The sequence below is a fragment of the Embiotoca jacksoni genome, unplaced genomic scaffold (genome assembly GCF_022577435.1).
Source record: "Embiotoca jacksoni isolate LCO1_2020_lvr unplaced genomic scaffold, fEmbJac1.0.p SCAF_9, whole genome shotgun sequence".
Classification (NCBI taxonomy): domain Eukaryota; kingdom Metazoa; phylum Chordata; class Actinopteri; family Embiotocidae; genus Embiotoca; species Embiotoca jacksoni.
The window spans coordinates 14,278,987-14,288,744 of record NW_027185447.1 but is presented as its reverse complement, the minus strand read 5'-3'; the positions used below and the strand labels follow the sequence as shown (position 1 = coordinate 14,288,744).

Sequence of the window (9,758 nt, the reverse complement as noted above, 5' to 3'; positions counted from 1 at the left end):
CTTGTCTATTGATGTGTCCTCATGAAACCTCAGCATTAAAAATATCTCTCTCACACACACACACACACACACACACACACACACACACACACACACACACACACACACACACACACACACACACACACACAGAGACAAAAAAAAAAGCTAAAATCCATTTCCATATTAGTATGAAAATGTTGGAGAATTTCAAAGGAATTATCCCATCCACAAAACAGAATAAAAGCCCTCTTATTCCCACTAATCCTTCAAAGACTGTGATATTACCTGATAGGATGTTGTACAGTGTGAATACTATCAACAAGACATGCCAAAAATAATGTAAGCAGGTCCCCATTGCGAAGATTAAAATGAGCATGTCTCTCAATTTATCTCTTCCCCGAAATGTTAACGCCTCCCTTTTTCTCTGGATTTCACTTGTCTTCTGTTCCTTCTTCTGATTCCACACTGAATCATAAACACACGGTCTCTTTTCCTTAGTGACGCAGCTTTTAAAACAAAAGACATTTACAATTTTGTCCAGGAAAAAGAACTCACTTTTTCAATTAACATTTTAGACATTTGTGCTTTTTAGTCGAGCTAGTGAGGTGGTTCTGGGATGCAAATGTCAAGTCCATCATTTTGGTTGAGACTAGGGCTGGGCAATAAATTGATAATATATCGATAACGTGATCTGACTGGATATCGTCTCGGATTGTGAATATCATGATGTAATGTTCTTAATTTATCAGACTGTTATAGCTGTTAAATATTTTGTGAAAGCATCAATAGCCATGCCTTCAACATTGTTACAATATTGATATCGAGATATTTAGTCAAAATTATTGTGGATATTTGATTTTGTCCAGATTGTTCAGCCGTAGTTCAGACTATAATGTTTCAACAGCTGCTGACTTTTATGGTTCCCAGGCAACATATTCTACTGCATTTTCCTTTAGCGCATGTTTTCAAACTGGCATTAGCATTTCGATCAAAGACACTAGTGAACTCATCTTGTTTAATTTTTCTTGTTTCGCTCTATATGTAAGAGTGAACTGCTTCATGAGAGATACATTAAGGCTTTCTCTGGTCTTGTTTGCTTCCTGAAGTCCTGCATTTTGTCTCCGGACCAAAACAAAGTAAAGTAAGTACACGGAGACTGAAAACCTGATGAACTTATGTACACTAAATTTTGTTACTGTCGAACAAAAGAGCTTCTTGTCATAGAGCAAACTGCTCAGACTGCATGTATGTTGTAATTGGTCCTAGAAAGCAGGAAATCCCAGAGACTGAGCTGTAGGACACTCAAAGCTCCTCAAGTCCAGCTCTTCGCTGCTCTATACATATTGAACAGTGGAGTCAGGGGGCTAAGAAGATTATCACAATGGGATGAAGAGCCTCTAAGAGCTTTTGTAGCCGCTGCGTTGTGGGAGGGTTAGAAATGCACGATGAAAGTTGTGACGGCACTCTCAAGCCCTTAAACTGCTTGACCTTAAAAGCTATATTTATAGGCTTACAAAGAAAAAGCTGTGAGAAAAGAGGAAAAAAAAACAAAAAAACACAATACATAAAATTGCAAAACGCAGTGCTGTTAATTCTGTGTGGCAACATAACAAAAAGAGAGAATACAAAAATCATCAAGATCACCTGAAGTGAAAGTGTCACTGTCTTATTTTCACTGCAACTGTAAAAATCCTTGATGCACCTTGCCTGTTCAGCACAGGATTGAGTGTGTATGTGTGAGTGTCAGTGTGTGTGTGTGTGTGTGTGTCTGTGCGCGCACGTGCGCGTGCGTGTGTGTGTGTGTGTGTGTGTGTGTGTGTGTGTGTGTGCTGAGAGCGACTGAAGCATTGAAATGACATGAAGAGTTATTTGGGCTGTAATGAAGCTGCTTAATGAAATCAGTGCCCTTGAAAGTTCTTCATCAATTCTAGCTCCCTTGCTCACTTGCTTGCACTCCACCATCCCGGCCTGTCAGCTAATCCACGTGCGCGACACAATATTAATTAAACACAGCGTTTCCTGAAGTACTTAAGTGAAGCGCTATCATTGATAATGAGCAGGTTTAAAGGAGTCACATCCCTCCAAAATTACTTTTTAAACCGGCCTTATTAAGCAGAAAATGAGGCCCAAATCAGCCTACAAGCTCCTCATTAAAAGCCACTGATCCTTGGCCACGCGCATGTTCCAATGGTTTTAATTAGGCTAGTGCAAGATCGTCGGCGACAGGAAGTGCCATTAATCTTGTCTTTTCATCCAGAGAGGGATGAGGGGTGGGGGGGGAGAGAGAGAGAGAGAGAGAGAGAGAGAGAGAGAGAGACAGAGAGAGAGAGAAGAGAGGAGGGACAGTTGGGGGGGGAGGGGGGTACAGCATGTTGCAGCCTGGTGCTGCAGCCTGGTGCTCCAGCTTGGGCCCAGTGGTCCAACAAGACGAGAATAAGAAAATCAAGTGACATACTTTGAATTGTTCCCCATTTGTGTAGAATCAGAAGTGATGGAACTATACAGTGTCACAGGTCCCTTCTGTCCCAACCTTTGGTATCACATTGTAATCACACAGTCCAGTCTTGCTATTCAAGTGCATCACGGTGCACACGCACACACATACAAAATCAGAATGAAATGTGTCTTCATTTTCTCCGTGTGTGTTTATGAGTTGCACGCGCAGTAGAGGATGGTCCCGGCCCTGCCTGTCACACCGTCTCCGCATGGAGGATTATGGATGGCCAATTACATCGCTTTTGTCATTAATTAATGAGGATAACGAGCTCCCCCTGCTCCCCACAAAACCATGGCGCTCCTCAGCTGGTACTGAACAAGGAGAGGGGTGCTGGGCCCTGTGTGTGTGTGTGTGTGTGTGTGTGTGTGTGTGTGTGTGTGTGTGTGTGCGTGCGTGCGTGCGTGCGTGCGTGCGTGCGTGTGTGTGTATACTTGTATTACTCATGTTGTGGGGACCTAAATCTGTTTACACAGTCACATTGTGGGTTTACGACCTCCCTCCCATTTGTTACGTAGATTTAACGGTGAAGGTTAGATTAATGGTCAGCATTAATGGTCAGGGTTCGGCAAGTAGTGGTTAAGGTGAGGATAAATCTCCAGGACACAATAGTAGTCAATGTAAAGTCCTCTGACTTGATGGAAATAGGGCACTCCGGGTGTGCGTGTTTGTGTGTTAGACATACAGTGAAGTATTATTAACTGCAGAGAGGAGTCGATGTATATGAGGGAAGAAGGTGTACCAAAAGCTCAACACAGGGATGATTGTTGACCCCAGGGCTTTGCATGCACATTTGCCCAGTGAGTTGAGGTGTGCTTGTGTATATGTGTGTGTGTGTGTGTGTCTGCGTGAGTGTTTGCTCACCACCAGCCCTGTATCTGTGGGGCCATTACAGAGATTAGGCAGTGGTACAATAACGGATGCCCCCGTTTGTCAGCTCATATCCTCTGTCAAGACAACAAGCTAAAAGAGAAGGAGTGTGTGTGATGAGCACGGTGATAGGAAAAGGGGGAAGGACTGTAGGAGGAGGAGAAACACGGAGGCATGCTAGCAGGAGAAAAAGAGGAGGAGAAAAATAGAGGCCTTAACAAAGTGAAAAGGGAAGTCTTGCATTCAAATTGTACAACTGAAAATGGCATGAGATCTACAGCCACATCAGCCTCATACACTCAAAAGGAGTACCTATGAGGGATAACTGCAGCCCTGAACAGGACATCACATTCAACAATAGCTCAGATTGTTGTCATCCAGTGCTGCCTATCCCTCCTCCATCTCCACTCCCTCCCACCAGGCCCAATTTGGCCCCTGCCACATAGTCTGGGTCTACCATGCGTGGTGTCAGGTGCCTTGTGGCGATAGGCAAAACGCTTTGCATGGCTGCCATGTTTCGAGGGTTTTCAGCCATATGAGCACAAAACACAGGCAGGCGCAGGCACGCGCGCACACAAACACACACTGCACAAACACGCAGACGCATACAAACAGACATCCCCTCTCCACCCCCCTTTAGATGTCTGATTAACGAATGAAGGGCCTCGGCCCATCCTGCTGCACTTGCAGCAACGTCGCCCCGAATCACATGGCTCCTCGGAACCAAGTGACTCACCCGCTCATCGCTTCCGACAAGGCGGGGCTCGGAGGGACGACCAAGTGTGATGTCATACTGAAGCAGAGATGTCTGGGGGGGGTCCATGGGTGTGTGGGTAGGGGGTGTCCTTATAGTGCCACCGCCAGCACCCCTCTTTCGCTCTGCACCTCTTCTCTTCCTCCTATGCCCGCTAATCACCACCTCACTCACTGATGAACCCGCCTGCATACACAAAAGCACACATGCAGGCACCCACTTGTCTCGGCCTATTGTTTATCTCACATCCTCACCCCCTACTTCCTCTCATGAACCTGCCCAAAAAAACAGGTCGTCTGTGCCACTTCACATCTACAGCCTCAACTATGCCTCTGTGAGCAAATTTCAATAAAAAATAAAAATCTCTAATGTTTTATAAACCCCTCGGTCCCCCACTGTAAGCATAATCAGAGCTGAAGTATGGTCATTTTCCTTCAAGGCCCCTGTTGTAAGTACAGTCTGTGTGCAGGGCTGTGTGTGTGAGATGGAGTGCTACAATGTGCATCAGACACATGAGCTTGCACATGGAGAGAACTTAATTAGAGAAAACAGCGCTGTCAGATGCATTAGGCAGAGGTACACACTTAAGGGCATATGGTTTTAGTACTATACCATCGGGTTGGAGAAAAGCACACAAACATACCTCAAAGCTCCGAGCCATGCTAATGAAATCACTCCCTTTCTATCCCACTGAGAGCAAACACAAATGTTTACAGACATCACACAGTCTGTCCGTACTCCTGCACCACACTGGGCTGTCGTGAGAGTGGTAGAGCACTGACTGTAGTGCAGTATCTCAGTAAAGACACTGTTAACAGCAGACAAAAAGTAAGAAAATAGTCAGTAAGATGTCAGCCTAAAATAGTTTGTAATGATTGTAATGTTCCAATTTATGATTTTTTTTTTTTTTTTTTTTTCAATCCCGTCACATTTAATCTGTATTTAAATTTCCTGTTAATGTTTTCATTCAACAGTTTGGACTGCATCCATTAGAATTTAGTATTTTTGAAAGCCTTCCATGCAACAAAAGTCAACAACCTAATTACAAAAAAAAACATTAGAATTACAGATGAAATTGTTATCAGCAATACTCCTACTGCCTGTTTGAAAAAGTATTTTTGTGAGTCGCAGATACTGATGACAGCAGTCACAACATGTTTTTATTTTTGTATTGTGTGTGAGAGATGACTTCACATTCTGCCATGGTAGATCACTTAGTTGCATATTTTAAGTATTTTCTTTTCTGCACTTGCACTACAGCTTTTAAAGATAACTTTAAAAATCAAATTATTATTGTGGCCTTTTCATGTTGTATTTTAGAGAGGTTCCCTTTGTGTTTTTGTTTTTTTACATCCTGACACACATGGCAGACTTTCTGCAGGGGCATTGCCCCGGGCACATTAAGGCATTGATCTGCTTACTGTATTGCATCCAGAAATGAAGGTGTTGTTATTGTATTCCAATTGTAGGCTACAGCTAAATATCATATTCTCATGTTTGTTTTAGCCTCCATTTTACTGCATGCTATAACCACAATTAATTGAGTCTCTGACCCATTTCATTTATCAAAACACCAAAATGTATTTAATATTACACTAGAACTAAAGAGTGGATTAAAAGAATATAATTTACCTCTATACCAGCAAATCAAATGAGCAGTCAACACACATTAATATATATACTGTCATCTCTAGACATTCTTCATCACCCCTTTAATCTTCAAATGCAGAATTACATCTGACAAAAGGTGAAAAACACAAACAAAATGTGTCTTGCACAGCCCTGATCTACAAAATGATCTTCATTACATAGAAAGGCAAAGATATTTGGTGACGCTATGTACACTCCAACCAGTGCCGCCTGGCTAAAGGGCCAGGAAACATGTTAACAGCAAAGTCACAAATCTGTCTCAAAGTATAGATGTAGCCAACATGCCAAATGACACGCTGCCACCCTGCGCACTGACGGCCATTAAGATAATAAGGTGACACAATAAAACTGAGCAACTCGAGATCAGAGGCCTATAGGGAGGAAAAGTGACCATGCAACCATCCGTACGCGAAAGCAACCATCTCATTTATGGCAATTAGGCGGTACAGAGACTGATGGAGCGCAGGGCCTGAGCCCTCACATCATTGGCAGCGTTTGTCACATTTCATCCCTGCTGCCCTGACTGTCTCATGGGGCCTCAGATAAGGCATGTGTCATCAGAGGGCCAATTTAAGATGCCATGGGTGGCCTGGTGTTGTGACATGTATCTAAATTGTAAGCGAGAGACTGGGGTGGATCACTTAGTCAGTCTCTGACAAGTATAAACAGACTGGCCTAATGTAAGTCTGTGATCTGATGTATTCTGAACAGTGGCTCAGTTTGGAAAATGAACACACAAAACAAAAATAATTGATGAAAGAAGGGCACCTGTGAGATTCAAAGTACTGATTTCATTTGGTTTAGATCATCTGACTGATTATAAAAGATGAATTCTGTTAATCGCGAAATAAATCAACTTTGCACAGTTGTAATTATGGAAAAAAACATTTGCTGGTCTGTTTGAGACTGCAATCAATAGGTTGGCAGTGTAATTTAATTCAGTTCTATTGTGTGGATTATTAAAAATGTACCTTACTCTGGTGTTAGTTTGTGGGATACAGATACAATAAACATCTACTATTTTGTTAAGTTAGGTGTTTTTATTTATGCCAAGAAAATCCTAAATTGAAAAATAATGATGAATCAAAGGACCAATAATGTAGCATCAATATAAGTGTTGCTCTCAACACTAACAAGAACAAAGGCTGACCAGGAGTCATTTTACAGGTAAAGGTGCCTGCTGTAAGACAAATAAACACAATCAAAGACAAAGAAAACACACAGCATACGTGTTTTCAAGAATAAATACCACTGCACTTTGACCACTTCAGACACAAACCGCGAATTTTTTTTTTTTTTTTTTTTTGGCTCTCCTCTAAATTCATCCACTGACCAACCTGAAAACGAAAACTGGCCCTGTAACATTCACTGAATTAAGTCTATCAAGGAGACAGGAGCAGAAATCGTGTTAATAGCTGTCCAGGGTATAAGAGCTCGCCAAGAGAGTCTGCAATCACCCAAATACCCAGAGACAGGTCCTGGGTGCCCCGGGCGGATCTTGCGCCCTTCCCCTCAGCGCCACCGACCCCACTGCTTGCCAAACGGGCCCCACCAGCCCCACCGAGCTCGTTTAGACCTATCTCTTCTTGTCAGAGGCTTCTCATGCAAGAAAAGAAAGATGCCAACTAATTTTTTTTGGAGAAGCACATGAATGGTGAGAACTAGAAATCATTTTAGCAGCGGGAGAGACGACTCTTTGACTTTCAGATGTTTATCGGTGGCTAAAATTTTGACTTAATTTTACGTTGAATTTCAGCGTTTCATAAACTATAACATACCGTATCCAGAACATAAATGCAAGCAAAAAGAAATGTGTTTGAAATTGTCATTTTAAATAAGATCAACTATATATGTCGTATGTAATTGTGTCTGGCTTTAAAAGTGCCATTTTAGTGCATATTAAATGTGCGTTTAAAGAAGAAAAAAGCTGTAAATTATTGTTTAAATGAAGCAAACCGGGTCCGAGCATAGATATGTGTTTTAATTATAAAGACATATAAACAATATATGAAATCCATGTTGCAACACAAACCAAAAAAAAAAACGCTTCTTCAGTTCAGAGGCTGCAGTTATAGAACCATTAGTATAACCGGGCTTGAAGCAAGTGATTCTCAAAGTTGTACAATACAATCATGTGAGATGTGCAATAACTTAAAATAAACAAACTTGTCAACACATCGTATCAGAAAATATATCAGCCGACATCACATCAGATTTTTTTTCCCACATAGCATCATACAGTCAGTGAAGTCTTCTCATAACTGCTGTGTCAAATCTAAAAATTAAGATTAGGGGGGATTTCTTGGCATTTCTATTTTCCACGTTGTTGTTATTGAATGTTGCATAGATTACAAATGAGAGCTGATAACAGAAAAATTTACCCAAACTCATACTTTGGACATGGTGTCCGTAAAGTACGAGCGACAAAAGTGACAGGGACGTCATCCTATTAAGAAGGCCTAAACAGTTTCTTTTCTATGTAGCGTTTGTTAAATCTGGATGAAACATTGCAGTATAATTACTTAACCATATTTTAAGATTATGCATTAGACTAAAATCGTTTTATTTTCCACAGAATGATTTAAAAATAACTAGAGTGGGAGAGAGACCGACATGGGTGCAGAATAGGTAAAAGTTCGGGGAAGAGGGTTAAACCAAATCAAGGCTTGTCGTTACAGTGTTTGAAGAGACTCGACGGTGCCCCGGAATAAGTAGTGCACTTTTCGGCACAGGAGGCGAGCGCAGAACCCGAAAAGGGGTAGACGGCAGCCTGTCCAAAGGGCGCCAGGGCGGTGGGGATTGGTGAAGTTATGGTCTGTCCCTGGTTCAGGTACGCCACCAGCCGCCTCATCTCCTCCAGGGCCTGAGCCTGCATGAGGATATAGTTCTTGGCCAGGAGGAGAGTGGCTATTTTGGAGAGTTTTCTCACCGAGGGGCTGTGGGCGTACGGAATAACGGCGCGCAGGCCGTCCAGCGCGTCGTTCAGGTCATGCATCCTCCTCCTCTCCCGGGCGTTGATGCTGAGCCGCAGGGACCGCTGCTCCTTGGACTTCTTGCCCCCCCCGGGCTTGTCGTCCCCAAAAGACGAGCCCCTCTTCCTGGACTCCAGCGAGTCGAAGCCGTCCTCGTCGTCGCTCGTGTGCTCTCCGCCGCTCTCGTTGGACTTCGCGGTCTGCCCGGAGAGGAAGTCAGTGGCCGGTGTGAGCGGGAACCGGCCGGGACTTCCAGCACCATGGCCAGCTCCAAACCCGAAGGCAGACTGGCCGTAGCGCTGCGTCAGGTCGAGGAGCGCGTCGTTGCTGATGGACTTGAGCAGGTTCTCTTCGCTGACATTCATTTTCTCTTCCAGAGCAGATTCTGACCAGGAAAAGTCTACTCTTCCGTTTTTCCTTTATCCTATCTTTTGTTTTAAAGACTGCCGCTTGTACTCACGTAGTTCTCTCCAAGAGTTGCTGTTTTCTAGGAGTTCCTCTCTTCCCCTCACTCCTTTCCTCTGTCAGTGCAGTGACTCTTCAAGAAAGAGGCTGTGAATCTGAAGCTGAGCCTCTACATGCATTCACCTCCTCTGTACACTGCGCTCCCCCCTTGTTGCGCGCATAGCCCACGTTCAACAACACTTCTCTAATTGTGCTCGGTGAGACCCTTCGTACAGTCGGTTTCCTCTCGCGCGTCTTTCTTGCCCTCCCTCGCCTTGGGCAGATTGTGACTGGCGCTCTGCCCTGCTTGCAAGTTAGTATAGGAGCACACGGCCCGCCGGGATTATCTGCCCGTCCAATCAGGGGGGCGTTTTAATTAACTCGGGAAGAGCGCAGGTCCGTTCCCAATTTCAATCCTGAAGTGATAACTGCAACGCAAACTGACACGCAGCCCAGCCATGTCTGCCACTGTACTGTCTACGATTATATTATAACCAGCTGAACAAAACAATGAGATCACTTTTTGAGGAATTTAAAGAATACAATTTCAATGAGAGTTATTTAATCGTCATTGTGCTATAAAATGTACAAG

General features: G+C 43.5%; 1 protein-coding gene across 1 annotated transcript; it reads right to left on the bottom strand.

Annotated features, from left to right (window-relative positions):
• Positions 1-7,710: 7,710 nt before the first annotated feature.
• bhlhe23 (basic helix-loop-helix family, member e23) lies at positions 7,711-9,533 on the bottom strand. Its single transcript, XM_069141057.1, has one exon. The coding sequence runs from the start codon at positions 9,085-9,087 to the stop codon at positions 8,410-8,412; it is 678 nt and encodes a 225-aa protein (XP_068997158.1). The 5' UTR covers positions 9,088-9,533; the 3' UTR covers positions 7,711-8,409.
• Between the last annotated feature and the right edge of the window lie 225 nt (positions 9,534-9,758).

What these genes read in the sequence shown, in the direction of transcription:
- bhlhe23 (XM_069141057.1), bottom strand. Translation starts at nt 9,087, where the DNA reads ATGAATGTCAGCGAAGAGAACCTGCTCAAGTCCATCAGCAACGACGCG.